Raw genomic sequence first — 22,993 nt, 5'->3', positions numbered from 1 at the left:
CGGCACCGCTGCCAGCGCAGACAGAAATGATCTATATCACAGTCACAACGCGTGAGTACCGCATTTAAATCTCCTTCAGAAAATGGCTGTCTCACACTTGAATGGCTTAAAACACTTTAATATTTAAATAACACGACTTAAAACACGTGAGAATGATAAACTTTATTGAGGAAGCAGCACTGGTCCGATTGTTCAGATAGCTGATTAGTTAAACACTGCGTCCTGTTAACAGCAGGAAAGCTAATTGTATTCGCATGTGAACATAAAATATGATACATACATCTGGTGAACCAGTCAATGTAATACATATGTCTTAATGGTCTGACATAACAATAAAATGCGACATCAGTGATATTGTATGAAGCGTTGTTTGTTTACATCACGTTGCGCCTCGCATTATAAAAACAATATTTGGAATACCACGATCAAAACTTAACATATAGACAGTTTGAAGTTGAATATTTATTCAAATTATGGTAAAAACCAAATTATTTATGTGTTAAAATAACATTCATGTGTTCAAAATGTAAAGAAATGCTTATATTACTGCACTGGCCATCGGAGCAAACCAACCCCGTGACGTCACACGCGGTGGTACTGCAAGATGAAGGCACCCTTGCTCCAAAGCTATAACAAAACAACATTTTTTCTTTAAAATGGTTACAGTAATCATGTTTGTTATATATTTTTTAATCAAAGTGAAAATCACTACTAAATAATGTTAACTTAACGGACTGCTTCACTTCAACTTTAAAGAGTTAAAAATCATTGAAAGGATCATAAAAAAACTGTATACTGTATTTCAGAACACTTTCTCTCCAGCTCAAAAATACATTTTACTGAAACTAAACTGCAAAAACATATTGACATCTTAATACATTTCAACACAGAATGTTTTATGAATCTGTCACAATGTATTTGGCTTTGCAAAGAGGCTGGTGAGGGATGGTGTAGTGGCAAATATATTGGACCTAGTGACTAAACAGAAAACAGCTCATTTTGAAAGGTCATCAATGGAGAAAGATGCTTTATGGGTCCAGATGGTGTAGTTACAGCATCTACTACTAGCAGAGATTAACAACCTTGTAAATTATAAATGGACAGGGAGAAGATTGAATGTGTCATGTATACCTAAATTATGACTATTTTTCAAGCAAAAATACCTTTTACTGACATTAGAATCAGGCCTCAAAGAAAAATAAATTGGCAGCTGCTATTTGCAGTGAAAATAGCATATTTTCTTAGCGATACATGCTATTTACACTAAGTGCAAATAGCGATAGAGGCTATGTACACAAATTGCAATGGATTGTATTTACACTAAGTGAAAATAGCGATAGAGGCTATGTACACAAATTGCAATGGATTGTATTTACACTAAGTGAAAATAGCAGTAGTTTTAACAATATGCTATTAACACTAAATGCAGTTAGCGATAGATTCTATTTACACTTTTAAAATAGCAGGATTTTCTGCTATTTATACTACTTATTGCAAATAGTGGCAATTATCTGCACCTTTATTATAATACATTATAAAACAGTATGCAATAATAAAATAATTAAGTGTAAATTATAATTCAATTAATTCAAATTATTAAATGGATGGCACCTTATTGGGACAAATAAAACCTTCCCTACCCCTACCCTTACCCTACTCGATACTTTATTTTCAACTTTTTGATTATTTCCTTAATTTTTATTGTAAATAAATGCCTTTCCGATGTGATATGAGATTTGAAAAGGGAGAAAAAAAGTTTGGTAAGAAGACTACGGTACGCGCTTTAAAATCTACACCACTGGAGCTGACAATTGTTGGCTGGCTTTTCTAGTCCTGACCATCCCTTTCACACATTTGTGGGTGGAGCTAGTGTAAATTGCCTCTGCCAACAAGGCATGTTATTTGCACTTAGTGTTAATAGACACTGAAAAAAATTATATGACAAAAGTACTGTAAACAAACCTCTAACACAGGAGGAGACAGAAACTTCATACAAGCTCAGCTTATCTGTTCCTCTCTTTCACAATCTCCTAGATCATCTTTGACTGACTTATATAATGATAGGTGTTATTTCAGCCCATCTTTAAGGGTCTGATTAGAGTTTCAAATAAGTCCTGTCATATCGCTGACCTTAAGAATGAGGTGATATGGGGTTCATGGTTAGCTTGGTTACAGTCAGATGGGATAGGATTGACCTACAGTATCACTCTTACTGGAGGCATAAACACAAACAGAAGTCTGAATAAAAGATGATACTCCTGATCAAACAGTGTGTAAGTGTGTAATCTCATTTGACCAAACAGAGTCTAGGGTGGCCTACAGCTTTGGTGCAAAACACACATTCACACACGTCAAAATACAGACGCACATGGTCTCTGTAATGTCACACTACATGCAGTGCCCTCCACAAACCATCTGTCTGTCTCTCAGGGCGTTACATAACCTCCTTGGCTCTGTACAAGCCTTCTGCTGCATGGAGACCAGATGACACGAGATGAGAGACAAGAAGAGAAGAGATGAGAAAAGATTAATTGAGATGGGAGAGAAAAGAAGAGAAGAGAAGAGAACAGATGAATTGAGGTGAGATGAGACAAAAAAAGACAAACAGAGACAGCAAGAGAAAAGACATGAGGAATGAAAAGAGGTTGGAAGAGAAGAAAGACAAGAAGACAAGAGTAAAAATGAGACAAGGTGAAAAGATGAGAACAGATGAGACAAGTAAAAGACAAGATCAAAAGAAAAAAACAAAAAAAAGAGGACACAAGAAGAAGACATGAGACAAGGTGAGGAGACAAGAAGAGAAAAGACAAGGCGAGGAGATGAGAAGAGAGACAAGAAGGAGAGAGAGAGAGGACACAAGAAGAAGAAATGAGACAGGTGAGGAGACAAGAAGAGAAAAGACAAGGCGAGGAGATTAGATGAGAAGGGAGACAAGAAGTCACAAAATGAGGACAAGACAATGCGAGAAGACAAGAATATACAAGAGGACACGAGACAGGTGAGGAGACAAGACAAGAAAAGACAAGGCGAGGAGATGAGAGGAGAGACAAGAAGATACAAGATGAGGACAAGACAAAAAAAAGAAGAGACAAGAAGATACGAGAGGACATGAGACAGGCGAGGAGACAAGAAGAGAAAAGACAAGGTGTGGAGAAGAGAGAAAAGAAGACACAAGATGAGGACAAGAAGACAAGAAGATACAAGAGGACCTGAGAAAGGCAAGGAGACAAGAAGAGAAGAGACAAGGCAAGGAGACGAGAAGAGAGGAGATGAGAAGAGATGAGGTGAAAAGAGAATGGAAAAGATGAGACAATATGAGACGAAAAGAGAAGAGGCAAATCAAAGAAAATATGAGAAGAGAAGGGACAAGAAGAGATGAGAACATGAAAGAAAAAAACAAAAGTGACATATAGATAATATTGAGTTTCTCTTCAAATCTGAATACTTTTGTTTTTGTTTTTTTACATGCGCACACTGCTCAAATAGTGAAAGTTAAAAGTGAAAGTGACATATAGATAATATTGAGTTTCTCACTGTTTGCACATAATAACCACTCTCCTACATGGTTTCTTTATTTGTTTTTAACAGAAGAATTAATATTTACCCGTTTATGGATAAATATACATGTAACCACTGTGCTGTGCTGCTCATATTTATCACAACTATCCAAAACAAGGTTGTACTGCTCCACTTTACAGAGTGAAAGGAGAGTTTTATAATGACAGGACATGCATATAATGACAGGACATGCATTTATAACATGCACGCTCAATCGTATTAGAAGAGGAATGTTCTGTGAGTCATACGTCATTACGTTATTTCTGCGTCGTTGCACATGCGCACAGTTCTTTCAGTTTCGTGGTTCAATCTGATGTTTACATGCACGCTCAATCGTATTAGAAGAGGAATAAACCACCCCCTTCAATCCTTCAAGCTCAATCGGATCCATTAAGGTGTTTATATGAATGTTTTTCAATCCGATTGAGCCCTCAATCCGATTACAAACGGATTATTTGGGTGCATGTAAACGTAGCCAATGAGAAAAGTCGAGAAGACAAAAGACAAGACAAGGTGAAGAGACAAGAATGAGAAGAACAGACATGAAGAGAAGAGGCAAGAAATGACAATGAAAGACAGAAAAAGTTAGAGGAGAGGAAACAAGAAGAAACGTGTGGAGACAAACGAGATGAGAAGAGAGAAGTGATGAGAGAAGAGACAAGAAGATGAGATGAGATGGAATGAGAGGATATGAGATAAAGGGACAAGAGATAAAACAAGAGAAAGGGAAGATGAGAGAAGCCTTTTAAAAGAGTGAGAACTAAAAAAACAAAAAACAAATAGAGAATCACACATTCTTTATTTTCTTAACTATTGTCCACATTTGCATACTCACAAAAACAACTTGTTTAATTACAGACTGAAGCTATCAATAATGTCATTCTGTTTCCACGGTAACCTAAAACGGCTTCCTAACTGACCCCAGCCTGCCGCTGACCCCTGCCTCTCGATCAAACCCACATCTTCACTTATAACACACACATCATAATCAAACTGAATTTAATCAGAGAAGAACATTTCTGGGAGTGTTTTATCCTAGTGGATTATTTTCTGATCTACTAATGAAATGGATGTACTTTTAATCCCAGGTATGAGTGACCCAGAAACTGGAGGCTTCTTAACTCATTTAACTCAGTCCTTCTCGAGAAACACACCAAACACCAGGCTGCTCCAGAGGGACTGGCTGTGCAATTAGCATTCTGTCCTCTTCCTTTACAAGAAGCTGTCTGCTAAATGACAACTAATAATCTAAATTAGAATGAATGCCAAATTCATTTCTCACACGCCGGTTTTGTGGACGCATGATTCCTCCATGTCCAGCTGAGATCAAAGCACAAGTTAATTGCTGTACAGAGTATGAAGATGAGAGAAAAATATTAGATTACACAAAATGTAATGTCTTGAGTTTTTTTTTACCAAAAAGAAAACAGAGGAAGAAGACAAGGGAGACGAGCTGGAAAATGTCAAGAAAGGTACAAAGATATATTGAGTGTGTTTACATGAGCTTATGCTTAATGAACTGGCAATGTGTGCAGTCATATTAACACCTTAAACTGTTCAGTTATCAAGAAGAGGTCATGAACGGGTTAAGCAAAAGCCCTTGACACTCTGCAGCCTGTTGTCAGGATTATGTTTGGTTTTTGTCCTAGTTTTCATTGTATTTTCAGTTTGTCTGTTCCCCTGACCTAGTTTTCCTTAGTTTCCTGATTGTCATTCCATTCACCTGTGTCTGATTAATTAACTCGTCAGTTCCTTTGTTTGCTCCTCTACTTAAACCCTCAGATCTACATCACATTCAGCAGCGGCAGCTCTTAAAGGAACAGCAGCCAAATAACCCAGCTGCTGTGATGTCTGTTCATCAAAGAACAAAAGAAAATAGGAAATCAGTAACTTTTGTACTTTAAGGGTTATAGCAGGTATTTTAGTGATATGCTATTTAAACTGCAAATAGCTCAATTCTATTTATACACATAGGCGTAGCCTGACGCTTGTCAGTCAAACTTTTAAACACATTTTAGCATTTCTGTAGTAAACGTACAAAGTCACAATCCATGTAAGTTACCATTAAAAGCGGTTTTACTTTGATTCGCGCAGCAGCAAGTGCGTGAGGTTGTCATGGCAACCAGATACATTGCACGAGAATTATTTGTAAAGGCTGCGCTGTCTATTTATACTCAACTATAAATAAAAAACCAAAAAAGAATGCACCATAAACATGTTCGCCAACAGAATCACAAAGTAGATTTTAAACAAATCAACGAGTGAATTAACCACTGCTTTAAAACAGATACCCTTTGGACATTATTCAAGTTAAACGCACAGGAACACAAACACATTTAGTAACGTTAAATCTTACTGAAAATGGCCGATTAAGCAATTTATATTCTGAAATATATTTATAGGTTGTGTTCTGTGTGCATTAAATTACATTTGGATGTAAATGGTCCTTTTTTCTGACAGAAATGTAAAACACTGAGCTGCTAAGGGAGAGTCTAATGAATCACCTTTATGAGGCTGTCCGGGTCTGGAGTCGGGCATCTAGTCTTTACTTTGGTTAGGTACAGATTCCTCTGTAGTTTTTGTATGTTATAAAAAAAAAAAAATAGTTGCAGTTATCTGCACCTCAGCATTATAATACATTATAAACCAGTTGAGTGCAAATTGAGTGTAAATTTTAATTCAAATTATTAAATGGATGCCACCTTATTGGGAAAAAAAACCTTCCTAATCCTACCCAATACTTAATTTTAAACTTTATGATGCTTTTCCGACATGATCTGAAGTTTGAAAAGGGAGAAAAAAAGTTCGCGAAAAGGCAGATTCGAACCCAGTTCGATCGCGTCAAAATGGATAGAATGACACCCGCTTTACCATCTACACCACTGAATTTAACAATTGGCAGCCGCCTTATATAATCTTGACTAGCACAATCACAATCTGCCACAAATACCAGCTACTTGCATTTTTTAAATGTTCAGCACCCCCACACAAAAAACATTTTTTTTCCCAAAAGTTAAACAGTTGCCCACAAAAAACAGGGGGTGCTTCAGCACCCTCAGCACCCCCACTTCCCGCGCCTATGCATTTGACTTATCCTCAATCCTTATGGCATGCCTGTAATAAGTTTTTATATTCTGACTATTTTATTGAACTATTATATTTTATCGGACTATATATTTGGCTACAATGTTCTTCCGCAAGACGCATACAGTTCTGTTTTTTAACCCCTACAGCACCAACAGTAATGGACCAGATCTGACTGGTCTCGCGAGAAGGTGACGATATCCTAGTGCATATCTTTCAGATATATTTGCGTTACACTGGCCCCTTCACCAGTGGTATGTAATGTAAGGTATGTAAGATATTATGTTCACATCAGGCAAGTGGGTGCATGATAAGAGGGAAAATTACGCAGTGAAGTCTTTATCCAGTCATAAAAATAAAATTCACAGTTTAACACGGAATGTCACGGAATTTTTCAAATTCTGAATTAATTAACCAAAAGTAGGTCATTCCACTTAAATCATGATATGGCCTAGTATATGTAAATATAATGCCGCAAAAGTCGATTTAAATATGAATCCTGCACGTTCTGCCTGTCTCTAAAAAAGAATCACACAAAATCGCGGTTTACACACACACACACACACACACACACACACACACACACACACACACACACACACACACACACACACGTGACGCTTGCAGTGATTCACTTCATGAGCATTTTACGGTTTGATTCGCGAAACACATGAACAGCATCTCCACTTCATGAGCATTTTACCGTTTGATTCGCGTAAAACTAGTGTCATATCACATACACAGAACTGTAAAGGTATTCACGGCAAAATAAAAGTCCGATTTGAAATAATGACAATAGAATGTACACAGCCTACTACTACTACTTCTACTACTAAAATGAAACGAACATTATTTTAAAGGAATAATCACACAACATTTCTTCCCTGTTTTAATTTTAATAGTAAATCCCCCTTTAAAGTTTGCTTAGTTTTCAATAATTAAATGATAAATGATGAAATTAATGTTTTATGCCTTCATCTGATAACCAGAAAAATGTAAATACACAACACAGAGTTGCTGAGGGAAAAAAAAAATTCATAAGGCTACTTTAAGAAAAAATAAAATGAATAAATTAAGTTTTCATGCATTCAAATAGTTAGACATGCTAAAACACATAATTTGGTAACAATAAAAATAAATAATATGGTGAGAAAAAATAAAACATTACATAAGGCCCTGTACATGTAATTTTTGTTAAACTTTTAATAAATTGATGTGAAAATATATATACTATTAAAAAGGAGTTTACTAATTAATAAACTTGACTGACTTCTACTTTAAAGGGATATTATGTGTTGTTTATTTATTTTTATTCATACTATATCATTTTTTGCAATTACTTGCCTTTCAGTTGAGTTTGTGGCAAAACCTTTTACAGTGTTTACATGTTGTTTATACCTGCATAAAATTTATTAAAATAGATATTTAATTTCATAAAGTACAATTTGCTTTCAAAATGAACCTACATTCTTTATTCACCCCTATATATCCAATCAAATAAAATACAATTAAAAAATAAATATTTCATCATTGAAGATTTCTTTAAAAAAGTCTAAAATTCTCGTCTCATATCGTTCTCGTAAACCCAGTCTCGTGTCTCGTCTCGTGGGATAAGTGTCTCGTCACTCCCCTAATAATTACTGAAGTTTTTTTTAAATCGATTGACAGCACTACAAAAACACATAAAATTACTACACTTCATTTTAACTAGGGCTGTCAATCGATTAATTTTTTTAATCAGATTAATCACACCCCTTTTTCTCTGATTAATCGCTATTAATCGCACACTTCATGAAATTAAGCATAGACCATTTATTTTGTTTCAAATGTTTATTTTGTCATCATTTGCTATAGTATAGTAAAACAAAAGATTAAAGGGTGATTTTTAAAAATCTGTATTTTCTGCAAGCTTTTTTCAACATAAATTTAGATGTCTTTCCAAAAAAGGACACTTACTCCAAAAGGACACCAAAGGAGCCCATATAAGCACATATGAAAGAAACTGTAGTTTGCGTCTCATCTGGCGGTGGGATGTTGACAATCCGTTCAGTCTGTACTTCACGCAGCGCGACGTGTGAGGGCTCGCGCTGTTCAGAGACAATCACAGAATATGACAGAGCTCTGCAATCTCTGATGTAATCAGCCTGGTTTCCTTTATATTAGCGCTGTTTTGGACGGATTGTTTGAATGCATTCGCTTCCTGGATCATTGGACTGAAAACATTCCCAGAGTTTAGCAGCTTAAAATGATCTGATCCCAAGCAGAGAAGCAAAATTGGGTTAAAGGGTTAGAATAGAATAGAATAGTGCTTCAGTAATTTTGTGTTAACTGCCTTAAATTATTTTAACACGTTAAGTATTGTAAAATGAATCGCATGTGTTAATGCCTTAACGATGACAGCCCTAATTTTAACATTTAAGTTGATCAACATTGTCAACAGAACTCATCAAAATAATGTTTTCAACTTAAAATATTTAATTTCAATTGCAACCATGCATTTTTTAAGATGTCTGCTGAAGAATGTGTCTGCTGAATTTCTTAAGAGTGTGTCTTTCTCACGTTCTCTCGCTACTTGAGTGTAACGTTGGCACTCAGTGCTGGCATTAGTATCTCAGCGCCAGCTGGTGTGTGTGGGTTTGATTCCCTGTGCAAAGCTTTTGTGTTAAAGGAACATCATGCGTGACATCAGTGCAGTAAATGCACAGCCCTGATGAAACCTATTCTGACTGCACCTGAGCCTGCGGGCGGAAGAGTCACAATCTGACCACCCCCATTCAGAACATGTTATGCGATTTTCTGCCATCACAAATTATGGGTTGTAGTTTCCTGGCTACAGAACCAGCTGTCATCAGCCCCACTTTAAACAATTAAAATAGTACTGGTTTTATTACAGTGTGTGCCAAGTAGATTTTTGCATGTTTCACTGCAAATCCAACTTACAAAAAAGTTTTTCTAACAAATGTATTTGTTTAAAACCTGTCCAAAAATCATCTGAACAAATAATTTTGTTAAAATTGAAAAGTTTAATTTAAAATTATAAGTTTCCATCATAAATTGCAGCTTGAAATAATCATATTGTAACTATTATTTAAAAAAAAGAAATTTTTACATTTGTAAACTTTATGCAAGATGGATTGCAAGATTTTTTTTTTTGTTTTTACATTTAAACAAACAAAAAAAAACAACAACAACTTAGTGCACCTGAAATAAAAACTGTCAAAATTGACAGAAATGAAAAAGTCAAAATTGTAAGAGATATAAGAATATCAAGATATTCATTCATATCATGTAGAACTGCATGATATAAACAATTTTGAGAAGAAAAGTATAAATACTTGCAGTAATTTTGAGAATTTCTGAGAAAAAAGTCAGAATTGCGAGACATACAGTAAACTTCAAGATTTCAAGATAAAAACGCAGAACTGGGAGATACAAACATAATTGTGAGACAGAAACTCACAAGATCAAGAAGAAAATTTCAAACTGTGAAATGCTAACTTTAATTCATAGAAAAAAGTCAAAATTACGAGAAAAAAAGTCTGAAAATGTCCACAAATTTAGAAAACTTAGAAAACCATTGAAATTTAATAAGAAACAAACCACCAAAAAAAGTTCATATAGGAAGTTGTGGCCTAATGGTTAGAGAGTCGGACTCCCAATCGAAGGGTTGTGAGTTCGAGTCTCGGGCCGGCAGGAATTGTGGGTGGGGGGAGTGCATGTACAGTTCTCTCTCCACCTTCAATACCATGACTTAGGTGCCCTTGAGCAAGGCATCGAACCCCCAACTGCTCCCCGGGCGCCGCAGCATAAAATGGCTGCCCACTGCTCCGGGTGTGTGTTCACAGTGTGTGTGTGTGTTCACTGCTCTGTGTGTGTGCACTTCGGATGGGTTAAATGCAGAGCACGAATTCTGAGTATGGGTCACCATACTTGGCTGAATGTCACGTCACTTTCACTTTCACTTACACTTTCAACCATAACTAGTTGATTTAACAAGTTGTCTGCAACAGGTTGACAATTTTTTTAATTAAGGTCAGTTTTTTTTTTTTTAAACTTACAGCTGTCAGTGAGGAGGCATGATATTTTTGTTTAGTAGTTTTGCCAAAATAAACGCATGCTGAAATAACACACACATTCAATCAGAATTGAGTATCGTAAGCCTATACTATTATTATTATTTTTTTTTTGTAAAGAGGTCTGCTGCATTTCCCAAACTAAATTCATAATTTCAATTAGTTGAATTCTAGTAAAATGCTCCAGACCTCACAAAAATTAAGGAAAGACTTGCAACACTTAAAAATCCTAGCGCTAAATTTCCATAAAATTAGCATTAGGCAGATAATCAGACAGGTAGGGTTTCATCCCCAAGGAGCAGAAATGCTAGTGAGATCATGGCATAATGTTATGCACAGTGAGATGGGTACAGAGCCGTCATTTACATGAGACAAGAAACTTGTCATTAAAGTAAAGTGAGGTATAAAATCTGTCATTAGACTCTAATTATCCCATCCTACAGTTAGTGCAACTAAATGTATTCTCTCAGTTCAGAGAATTACTGCATATATTATTCAGCCACAGCCAACATCATACCACATTATCACCCCAATCAAGAGCACATTTATCATTGGGAGGCTGAACACAATATAAATGACACCGCACTTCCACGCAGTCACACACACACACACACACACACACACACACACACTGTTAATCAAACGTATGGACATATGTGTGTAGATGAGTTCAGCACTTCTGAGAGTGTGATACGTGAGAGAGACTCACTGTAGGGCAGCCGCCGTCGTGCTGGTCCTCCAGGAACCCAATTCTGCAGAGCGCCTTATCGTTCTTCAGCCAGTACTCCGACGAATCCAGAACACTGTTACTGCACAAAACCTGACACAAACACACACTTCTTTCAGACTGAGACAAAGCATTAAAAAAAAGCATGTTTGAACTCACAGACCCTGTTTACATCCGTATCGGGTGAACCGCTCATATGTGCTCAGCCAAGACACCTGCAAGGCACTGTAGGCAATTTTTTTAATATTGCGCATTAAATGTGTGAAGTTCCCATGTGTGATTTTATCAAGAAAGGTGTCAGATTTCATGCCAGTGTAAATAATGTTTTGTTTATTTCAGACACATTTTTTAACTGAATTGGGTTGAAAATTCATGTCTAACTGTAAAGTACTAGTGCCATTTAAATGTAAAATGAAGTGTTAAATGTCTGGAATCAATTAAAAAATATCAAAAATGTTTAATTAATCTTTTTTATGAATTAATAATTAAATTATTTGGAATATAAAACTTTATTAAATCACTTCAAATTGTCAAAATTGTAGACAGCATATTTAATACTTTTAATTCATGTTTAAAATGTTAGTTACATATAATGATAAAATAACACTAAAATAACTTAATTTTAGATTTTTCGTTTTTAAATTTTAAAATCCATTTGTCAGTTGGGTTTAGGAATTGGTGATAACAGACTTTTTTTTAATTGATACAATACTGATTAATTTTTTTTTTTCTTTTTTCTTTTTACTTTTTAACATTATTAATATCATTTCCCAAAATAATGTTAATTCTTCTTAAAAAAAGAAAAAAAAAAGATAATTACACTTAAAAGCTGATCACATCCACATGACATACTTGCCATCAATAACACATTTATTACAAAAACAAGCAAAATCAAAAAAATTTTTACCAACACAGGTGCAAAAATCATCACATATTTTACAGAAATATTTTACTTAATAAAATAATTTCACGTTTATTTAATAAAATAACATACAGACAATATAAAACATGCACATTTGAACTTTCTTAAATTTTTCTTAATCCTCTACGTTTTTCAGGCTTCCTGACATCAATGTTCTTTTATGTATCTGCATATCTCAATGTTCTAATTACACTATCTGTACATTTCAATACATTTTTAAACAAACCACTTTATTTAGATTTTTCCATTTTAAATGACTGAATTATTAATTTCTTTATTTTATTTTCAACAGCACTCCCTGTCCTCCATTTAAACCCTTTGGCACAATACTAATGTGTCGCCGTTGGGACTCTAGGAGTATTCAGGACACATTAGCGTTTACACTACAAATGTGAAATGGCTGCGTGCATCACGCGTAATCACCTCTGAATGTGCTTTGACTTTCTGAAATTAATTTACACCTGTATTTAGCTCTTATTACAGATCAGATCGCCCAAGATAAATGATAATACTAGGATTACTATGAGGCCACACTGTCCAAATTACCCCAAAACTAAACTACATTTAATTACAAGTGCATATGAGCTGAACTGCTGCAGTATATGATCACAAATTTAGTCTCTCACTCTTAAACGATATTTCCTCAATCTAATATTCAGCATACTAACTAATCAGGACAAGCAAGCTTTGACCTTGCCATGTCTGTGGTGATTGGTAATTTATTATCATCATATGAATATTTAATACATATTTCTGGCAATCATGCTGTCACTGGTGTGTGTAACATACCAACTTCACAGCCAAGTAACCGTGTCAGTAATGGACTATTATAGATTATTAATGAAAAGTTGACTGTGTGGCCTGTCAGTGAACCGTGCTGAACATGTAATATTTCATAACATGAGCTTATATAAGTGGATGTGCCCAACTCAAGCACAAACAGATGCAAACTGAAAATGTTTGCTAAAAATATAAACCTCTAATTGAATTAGCACCCCTAGCACTACTGGTACGTGAGACATCCCTAAAACAAACACAAACTCTCTCTGTTAGTGCGTAACCTTCAGTTTGATTCATTCATCAGTGTGGCTATGTAAGCATTGATTATCTCAGTGTGTATTTAAGCAGTAAACACATCCGTGTGTGTACGCGCGTGCACGTGTTCATTTAATTAGTTTGTGGGTGTTTGTGTGTGTATTTATGTGTGAGCACATACATGTGTGTATTTTCTCTGCCCTTGCTGTGTGTGCCATCTGTACCGTCTGTTTCCTGGCACAGTCCACCATATGACAGGGTCGCTGGGACTGTTGCGTCACGGTTCACTGTGGTTAAACTACTGACAGAGCTAATATGATATTACAAGAATGGGTAACCTTTGGCAGATGGGTAATCATTAGCGTGCACGAGAGATGAATATGTATTTATGTTATTTGGTAGTTTCATTTAATAATGAAGTTCATTGCATCTGCTTGCCAAATAAAATGTCCTCTCACAGTAATCCTTTCTCATCATTATACACCCTGTTTTATTTCAATATAGAGATGTGTGGAAATAAAGATTATTTTTTTTCCATATTGGGTTTACCAATAAGATTCAACACTGATTCAACACGAAGAGCACTTTAAAGTAGCAGCTTTAGATCAGGCATAGCCCAAAACAAAGCTGAAGAAAAAACTGTGACAAAACAACAACCACAACATTATTCCATTCTAGCAATATTTATTCTAGCAATTATTAAATACATAATGATTAAATATTATAAAGGAATTATAGAAAAGAATATATTATAATTATACAAATATTGATTATTAATATTGTAGTTATTATATTATGACAATGTTATTAAACATAATTATTAAAATAATATTACATAATAATAATTATTATTGTTAATAATAATAACATTAATTATATTATTGTTATTATTATTAAAATAATTACTTTTTATAAAATATTATGCATAGTTTTAAATCTATCTATCTATCTATCTATCTATCTATCTATCTATCTATCTATCTATCTATCTATCTATCTATCTATCTATCTATCTATCTATAATATATCCATTTATTTTAATAATTCTTATATTTATTTAATAATATATGTAATAACAACAATGATAAATAATTGTATAATAATAATTTGATATATTTTATATATTATTAAAATTATTATAAAGGTATATCTATAATATTATTATGTAATCTTTTCTAACATCAATTAATAATGCATGTTATTGTTTAATTTATTTTTTAAATATATTTAATCATCTGTCTGTCTGACAATAGCTATATAAAAAAATAAATCAGGAACACCGAAAAAAAAAGTCACCATATTTCAATCAGTTTGTGGACCCCTGTGCTATTCCCATAAATAATGACCCATCCACTTTAATCTCACAACAGCTCCTATGAGAGCTACAAAACTGATTAGCACAGAGTCATGCTATTGTAACTTCCTCTTCCCCTGATCCTGCATCTGCTCCCACAGGGGCCGCTTTCCTTTAAGAGCAATCCACTAATAATAATAAAGCGCTTGGCTGAATGAGACAAAAGTTAAAAGAGTCAGAAGACAAGGGAGATACTGGATTAATCATGCTGCTTGTTCTGTCACACTGCCGCTTTCTCTCTGTCCCTTCTCTCGCTCACACTGGCAGAGCATCAGCTAATGTAACCTGACTTGTAGTGCAGCTGCCTACAGAGTAAAAAGTGCTGATGGCAAAAAGCCAGAGTCTCTGTTCCCTGGACAGGTGGGAGATCAGCCAATCAGTAAGGCTTCATGTTAATCACACTGTGATTGGAGCATGAGATTCTCGCTAGTGCTCAACCACAAGAGCTCATATGGTGAAACCTACTGAAACCAACTGCACACTAACTAGATAACATTGGTGTAGCTGGAAGTGTTTGCGCTCATGCACTTGCATGATTTAGGTTTAAACACACACACACACACACACACACCTTCCTGCAGGCGTTGACAGAGGACCCAAGGGTGCTCTCAGATTTGACTTCCCGTGTGTCCGTGGACTCAGACCCCTCAAACATGGCAGATGATTGGAAATTACTGTGGAAAAAGAGAGAGACAACAACTGAATCCAACATCAATTCAACAGAGTGCATTAGTGTCTCTGCACTTTTTCAGCTGGATTGATTCCAGAAGCATTTATTTTTTTCCATCAGGATTTCAGAAAAGTCTTCATTAAAGCATTATAAGCCACATACCAAACCAACCATCTATGAGGGAAAGAACTACAATCCCATGAAGCAAATGACAATCAAATGATGAAGAAAAATAAAAGTATTCTTTTGAAATTGATTATATTTACAGGAACAATATATGTTAAGTGTATTGCAAAATATGCACAATGTGCACAAATGTAAGTATTTTTAGCTTGCAACAACACGTTGATTGGTGAACTTTTTTTGTGCAGAATCATGGGTAATGCAGTTTTTCCACCACAAATTCAGCTTTTAAAGCAATAATTTACCACAAAAGGAAAATTATCCTCATTTACTCACCCTTACGTCGTTCCAAACCTGATTTCTTCTGCTAAACACAAAAAAAGATATTTTGATGATTGTTGGTAACCAAACAGTTAACGGTAGCCATTGACTTCCATGGTTATTAATTTATTTTTTTCCCATACTATGGAAGTCATAGGCTACTGTCAATTGTTCGGTTACCAGCATTCATCAAAATGTCTTCTGTGGTGTTCAGCAGAAGAAAGAAATTTATACAGGTTTGGAATGACATGTGGGCAAAATTTGAGAAAGGATGACAGATTTGTAATTTCTGGGTGAACTACCCCTTTATTCGATTATTTTAAAAGTTGAAACTGTGTAAATGGATGGCTTCAACAAAAGCATTTACTATTGATTACCAACCTCAGTACTCACAGTGGGTCTGTCGTTAAAAATCAAATTCTCTACCGACAAAAGAATGCTTTGACTTCTAAAACCTGACTGTTGCACTCTATAACTGATGTCTTTGCTTCTTACTGAAAAACATGAATTAGTCTGAAGAAGTGCTAGAATGGGTTAGCAACTTTTAGAAGTTGGAAGTCTGGATGTGTGAATAAAATAAAGCAAATGACATTTGTAGATAAAGACAGTGAAAAGAGAGTGAAAGGAAGGAAAATAACATGGACTGTTTAATTAAATTTGTTAAGATTAATTGACTACTGGGGATACATTAAGTAAGGATGAAACAGCACAGCCAATCCTCTGAGGTGACAGGAGAATAACATTATGCAGATCATACAGTGTGCAGTGATGTTCTTCTGCTCCAGAGCATTTCTATCTGAGCTCCATATTTTCCCTGAACGCAGACAAATTCACCTCTTTTGTTTATATTATAAATGAACTCGCAGAATGTACGTGCTCTCCATTTTTATGGCAGCAGCGGTTGGTCCCTGCTCAGGGTTAATTGTGGGATCACAACCGAATTGCATGTGAAAGGGATAGTTTACTCTGAAATATAGATTCTGTCATCATTTACTTACGCTCATGCTGTTCCAAACTCATGCCGTTTTATTTTTTTCTCAAATGTGAGATTTTGGCCAGCTCTTTTCCATTTAAATGGACAGTGATTAATACTGGCGACCTCACAAAGAGCAAAAAGCACTACAACGGACCATTAAACAATCTGTTCATTAAATTAAATCACCATTAAATGTAATCAATCAAAGCAAATAAAAAACAACAACCACAAAATGTAAGACTTGGAATGCAGTTTTACTACATAAAAGCATGTAAAAGTTTAAGTAGATACTTTTACAGTGTTTTCTGTCATTTAGGAGCTTGCTGTATAAATCATCATACACCTTCTTGAAAACTTTCCTCCTTAGATTTCTTCTTCGTTTCGCTGACTAAATAAAATGACATGACAGTAAATGATGAACTGAGGCCAGTGCGAACTCAAAACTTGAGTTATTCTATATTATCTATAATAAAAGATTTCAAAAGTACATCTAGTGCCTTCTGTAATGGACTGTGAAACACATTAGCGATGGTCAAAACTACCTATACTTACAAAATCATTTAGTCTGTGGTTTATCTGAATGATACCTAATTTTCAAAAATGTATCAGAATGGAAGAGAGCAAAGACGAGACATGTTTTTCAATGTCTGGACTACTTTTAACTGATTTAAAACACAAAACGCGTGGCAGAACGCTGAAAAACAGCTTGAGACGTGACGCATATGACATGACGTCTGTCTGAATGTGCACGGTTGTAACATTTCAAAGAGGGCTATATACCGTGCAACAGCTGAAACACAGCATGCTGTGAGCAAGCTAAAAAATGTCAAAACAAGAAAAATAAAATCGAAAACAGTTACTTGTCCACTACTGTGACTTATGACTTTTGTGAACGTGTTTTTATTCCATGTCTTTTCTCTCACTAATCCGATTGTGTACCTAAGCCACCCCTGAGAAAGGACTGGTTCTGCTGGGCCTTACTCAAGGTCATGAAGGTTAGATAGCCATCCGGGAAGGCAAACACAGAAGGCTTAACTGCTTCGTTCTGAGGAGCTGACTTGGGATGTCAGCCTACTGTATATTCGCCTAAAATGTTTATGAATATATTGTGGCCTCAATGGAAGATTACTTGAGAGCCTTGAGGGATCTTTTAACATTAAACACTCAAAATAGCTGCAACTACGAGCTATTGTGTTGCTGTAATAAGTGGTTCGGTTGATGAAAATGAGAAAAACGTACTTTAAATCCCTTCCTTCAACACTTCACCAGATCGAGAGCCAGGGCTGCCAATGACAAAACACAGTTCTTTCTTAGTTATTCTAAGTTCATTTTGAGCTCAGCTTAGTCAGCTCGTCAATATGATCAATAATTGTTTGTTTCTGGCTATGTGACTCAAACACTACGTCCTACTTCAATGTCAACACCAGACGAAGCTACAAGAAGCAACAAAATCAATCACAAATCACAGCCAATCAGAAGAGCAGGTGGGCGGAGCAACGAAATGTGAAGAAACAAATACATACTGAATTAATAGAAAAAATAATCATTGTAACATAATTCAAAAAACTGTACACCACGGTGACTGATACAACCTTTGTTTGTTTTGGAATACACTTGTTTGTTCACAGTTTATTTTATTTTCAAGAGTTTATTATGGCTATTTATGTCATGCATAAATATATTCAAACTCAAATTATTATATTTTAATATTGTACAAAACAAACAAGCACCTGGGATAATCATTGAGCTGTCACAGAAATAAAAACCACAAGACTATAACTATGATTAGCATGGAAAAGATATGGTTGGGACACAATGTGAAGCATAGGCATCATCTACAGTATACTTTTTGCCATTTTTCACCATCACTATGAAACCGCTTGCAGCAGGATTATATCTAAAACAAATGAAGCATCTCATGAGTTACAGTATATCGATGAATCCCAGGAAAATTCAGAGAGGTGGAAGTGAATTTCTCTAGTGAAGCAGTGTTTGAAGGGTCAGCTTGAGTTCTGTTTCTGTTCCTTTAGTCTAACGGTGAGTATGCATTTTCTCTTTTAGGCGCCTTTTATACAGAATTGCATTTTTGCTTTGCTTTTGCACTGCTTTGCCATTGTCGACATGTGCTTGATTGACACCTTTAACCATTGCACTCACGCCGCAAGCTTTAAAAAACACAATTTTGAGACCTCACACATTTTTGTCACATGTTTATTAGTGCAAAAACTAGTTTTTAAACAAACATTGTGTGTGAAGTTTGCCTTGGTATTGATGTCTTGAATTAAACAACAGGGTCTCTGCACACATTTGTTTGGTGCACATAAATATTTGTAATATACTATAATATGAGCCCAATAATGAGCTAAATATGAAGGAAAGATTTCACAATTTTAGCTATGTTTACTGTAAAACCATTACTATTTGTAGCATGTTCAAGACAGCTGTTACGTGGGAGTGTAGTAGGTTGTGTGGTTTATGGGGAAGATGTGTATTTGTGGTCTAGTTTTCCCTGGCGTGTTTTTCTTCCTCCCTCTTTTGTTACTCTCACTGCAATGACTCACAGGTGGAGCTGCTAACGAGTGCCCTGATTGGTGACTGGAGTTATTGGCGCTGTATTTAAGTCTCCTGAACCATGGATCTACGGCTCCCCGCTCTCATGGCTTTCCTTGACTGATAGACAGATGTGTTTTCTATGTAGTATGGTGCCCATAGTGTTTGTTAACTGTTTGTTATGAGACCTTTGTTGTAAACCACTATCTTTTGCTATGTTATGACTCTTTTTGTTAAATCCTGATCCTTACCTAATTGGAGCATGGTAGGGAGGTGGGTGCCTTTCTTTTATTATTCGTTTTCTCCTGGTTACGATAATTAGGGAGGGAAGCTTTTGTACTTTTGTTTAGTTTCTTTTAATTCTAGGTCAGTATCTCTAAAATGAGTTAGCTTTGTTTTGTTATTTGTTTTGGCTCTTCCCCCTCCTGAAGCTTATGTTGCTCCTTATCTACTTTTGTTTAATAAATTCACTTTTTCACTTTAAAGAGTGTTTTTGGTGTTTTGAAGCCTTGGGAGTGAGAGCGGGGACTCCAGGGAGTCTGTTGATCGGCTCCCTGATTATTGTTATGAGTGGGTTTTGAAATACTCTTTGACTAGAGATTTGACCTCATTCGTAACACAGCAGACACTTATTTGTGCAGCTAGCATCAGATTGAACTCTTTCTCCTTCTAATGCAATGGGTTATGACACAAACCCATAAATGCCATTTGACAGCCATCAAATGGACCACTCTTGTGATTGCTGCAGCTGAATGAAAACAGATGTTAAAAATCCTCAAATTATCCCTTGAGGACATGAGCGCAGCTGCCTGATGCGTTTGCATGTGTCGTGGGCCTGAGCTACACTGAAGCTCCAGTCTTTATGGAAATAGTGTCGATGGCTACGTGAAGGGTCGTTAGTATTTATAAGCTGGAAACGTTTTATAGCCAGAGGACAGTAATGGTGCGTAAAGTGAAACACGATTAAACATACGTGAAATACAGACTCCCATGTGCGTTTTGCTCATGATGACCTGTCAACAGCGAATTCAATTTTCTCTGGCTGTCAATCACAGCTTTGAGAAGTGAATGCAAATGCTGTTTTAACCCTGTTTACACCACCAGAGAACTGATTTTCAGCGAGAGCTGGTGACTTCCAGTGGCATGACAAACAGTGACCTTTGGCGATGGGCACATGACAAGGCTGAGAAAAGTATAACTTCATGCAAATGATACGAACATATACTTCTGGAGTTTATGTGGTTTAAATTTACTGTAAAATTTTGCTGGTTTCCCACCATAACCAATCGACACTTGGAAAAACATAATTAAAACAATAATAAATTAATTAATACATCAGTTGAAGTAATGTCACTCTTTCATTTGCTAACAAAAATTTTGATAAACATCTCTTAAATGAACAATGAATGTAACTGCCCAAATTTCCGCAACCATAAAAAAACGAGCCTCCAAGAAATGTCAACAAACCTGAACATCCAAAATGATTGACAGGCAGTAAACCTTTCTGATTGGCTAAACAAGGGCGGGCCGTTCACCTGACTCTTTTATTCTGTTTACAGATAGTCTAGTAGAACAACTGTCACAGAGACAGACGATTATTTCACGACATATATTTTAGTTACATCTGTCTGTTTGAATTAACAGTTTACATGTGGTGGTATTAAAATGCTTGCAGCACCGGTTTCAAGTCCGTCAGTTCGGTCATTTTAAATCTAAACAAATGTGAACGAAGGGACGTAGCCTGCTTGTACACAAAAGCAATGTATTACAGTTAAGCTGTTAATGAACGTTTCCGAGATTTGCTGAGAATTGTGGCTGAACGTGCTGCACGATCCGTGACAGTTTCTCTCTCTGGCACCTGTTCCGTCAAACCGGGAAACGTTTCCTCTTTAATTTGATCTGGTTAATGAAGTTTAAGATTGTAATGACCCGTCGCTTTAAATGATTCATCCCGCTGTCACGCTTGGCTTTAAAATGACCCTGTTGCCCGTGTAGGTCAGAGACCGAGGTGAAAGGAGAACCGCTGCTTTACGCGCTTCCCACAGCTCAAAATCATTTCAGATTGACATCCGAGCCCAGATATTACGTGGTAATTCAGCAGATTTCATCAAGTATTTGAGTAACCGGTGGATCATTCTGCAAAAGGAAAAAGATGAAAATAAAAAGGAGCGAGTTTCCCCAAAGCCAGCGCGCGAACAGATGCGCAATAAACTAGCGCGCACTGCGCGACGTCACGAGCCACCTGAAATAAATGGGTTATTTTATCTACAGAAAACACCTTATCTTGAGCTATTTTCTCCACACAGTCGTTGAGAGACACGAGCATTACTTCTGCTACATTGCCTTATGCGTTTTTGAGCAAACAGCACGGCGCTCAACGCATTTGAATAAAAAAAAAAAAAACCTTCTTAGTAAACATCCTATTGTTAGCAAATCAGACAAACTCAAATACACATTCACGCCACATCGTGCTGCTTGTGCACTTTTTCACGTCTTACACATGCCCCATGGAGCGCGGGCACACAAAAATATTGTTTACTGCTTTAAGTCTTTTTCGTGTCGTTTAAGTACAAGTGCATTTGATTTTAATACCGCAAAACGTTAAACAATGTTGCTAAGAAGCAATGAAACCGGATCTGAGATTCGGCTTATGTTATTAAGCACGGTGATTTATGATGGAAAGATTGAAATGCGCGCACTTACCCCAATATTTTCAGAAGGCACTGGGTTTCTGCCACTCCTCCAAGAAAAAAAACGAGCACTAAATAGCCTTATGTTCCTATATTGTCCTGCGTGCCAAGAAGCCCGAGCGCTGTGGCGCGTGCCGGTGCCCCTGTCCCGAGCGCAAGCGCGAGCGCATCACAGTCTGTCAGAGCAGCGGAGGAATTTCCAGCGAGAGCTGCACAGACTGTAGTGAATGCCAGATAAGGCTATGGACCGGCCAGGCATGATCAAAACAGCGGGGGAACTCTACGTCACTGCGGTTTCATTTGATGAACAGAACGCGGTAACTCGACTGTGCGCATAGAAAGAGTGGTAAAAGGTAAACGAAGACAAACAGGCGTAACGACAGCTCATGAAATGTAGTGTGCTCTACGGAATATGGAATATGTGCAGATATAGAAAAACTGCACTGAAAAAAATGTTTCATTCATCCAATTAAAAAAAATTAGGGTAATGATTCACATCTATATTTTTTAACTTGAGCCAATGAAAAATAAATAACTTGCCCTAAATTGGATGAATGAAACTATTTTTTTTTTTCAGTGTGTCTGGACAAGATATATAATACATGTTAAGGTAGGCTAATTAACTAATTTTTAAAAAGTGAAAATATTAGGTTTAAGCAATTTTGGCCACATATACAGTAGGCTATATGTCAAAATGTATATCTTGCATTCTTTTCACAAATGAATCCCATTTTACTTCACTAATTAATTTGAAATGATCCTGAAAATATTTTTTTTTTGAAAGGCAGCCTACAACTATTTTATACTATTGAACAAATGTTTGAAGTAAGATTTTTTTTTTTTTTTTTTTTAAAGTCGCATATGCTGCATTAATTTGATGCAAAATGTAGTAAAATTAGAAATATTATGA

At 36.0% G+C, this 22,993-nt stretch overlaps 1 protein-coding gene across 4 annotated transcripts in view; it reads right to left on the bottom strand.

The window, feature by feature from the left end:
- Positions 1–22,993, bottom strand: part of LOC109102771 (A-kinase anchor protein SPHKAP) — a 117,807-nt gene that overhangs the window by 27,996 nt on the left and 66,818 nt on the right. For 3 of the 4 annotated variants that reach the window (XM_042743486.1, XM_042743485.1, XM_042743488.1), the window contains exons 3-4: positions 15,325–15,427; positions 11,425–11,535 (exon numbers count right to left, since the gene is read on the bottom strand). In XM_042743486.1, coding sequence (XP_042599420.1) covers positions 11,425–11,535; positions 15,325–15,427 — 214 coding nt within the window. Of the gene's footprint in view, positions 1–11,424; positions 11,536–15,324; positions 15,428–22,096; positions 22,456–22,993 lie in introns of those variants that run through there. The other variant, XM_042743487.1, reaches the window with a different exon arrangement.

This window comes from Cyprinus carpio, chromosome B18 (assembly GCF_018340385.1).
Source record: "Cyprinus carpio isolate SPL01 chromosome B18, ASM1834038v1, whole genome shotgun sequence".
NCBI classification, from domain to species: domain Eukaryota; kingdom Metazoa; phylum Chordata; class Actinopteri; order Cypriniformes; family Cyprinidae; genus Cyprinus; species Cyprinus carpio.
The sequence above is the reverse complement of the archived record's forward strand: the minus strand, read 5'-3'. Positions and strand labels throughout refer to the sequence as shown.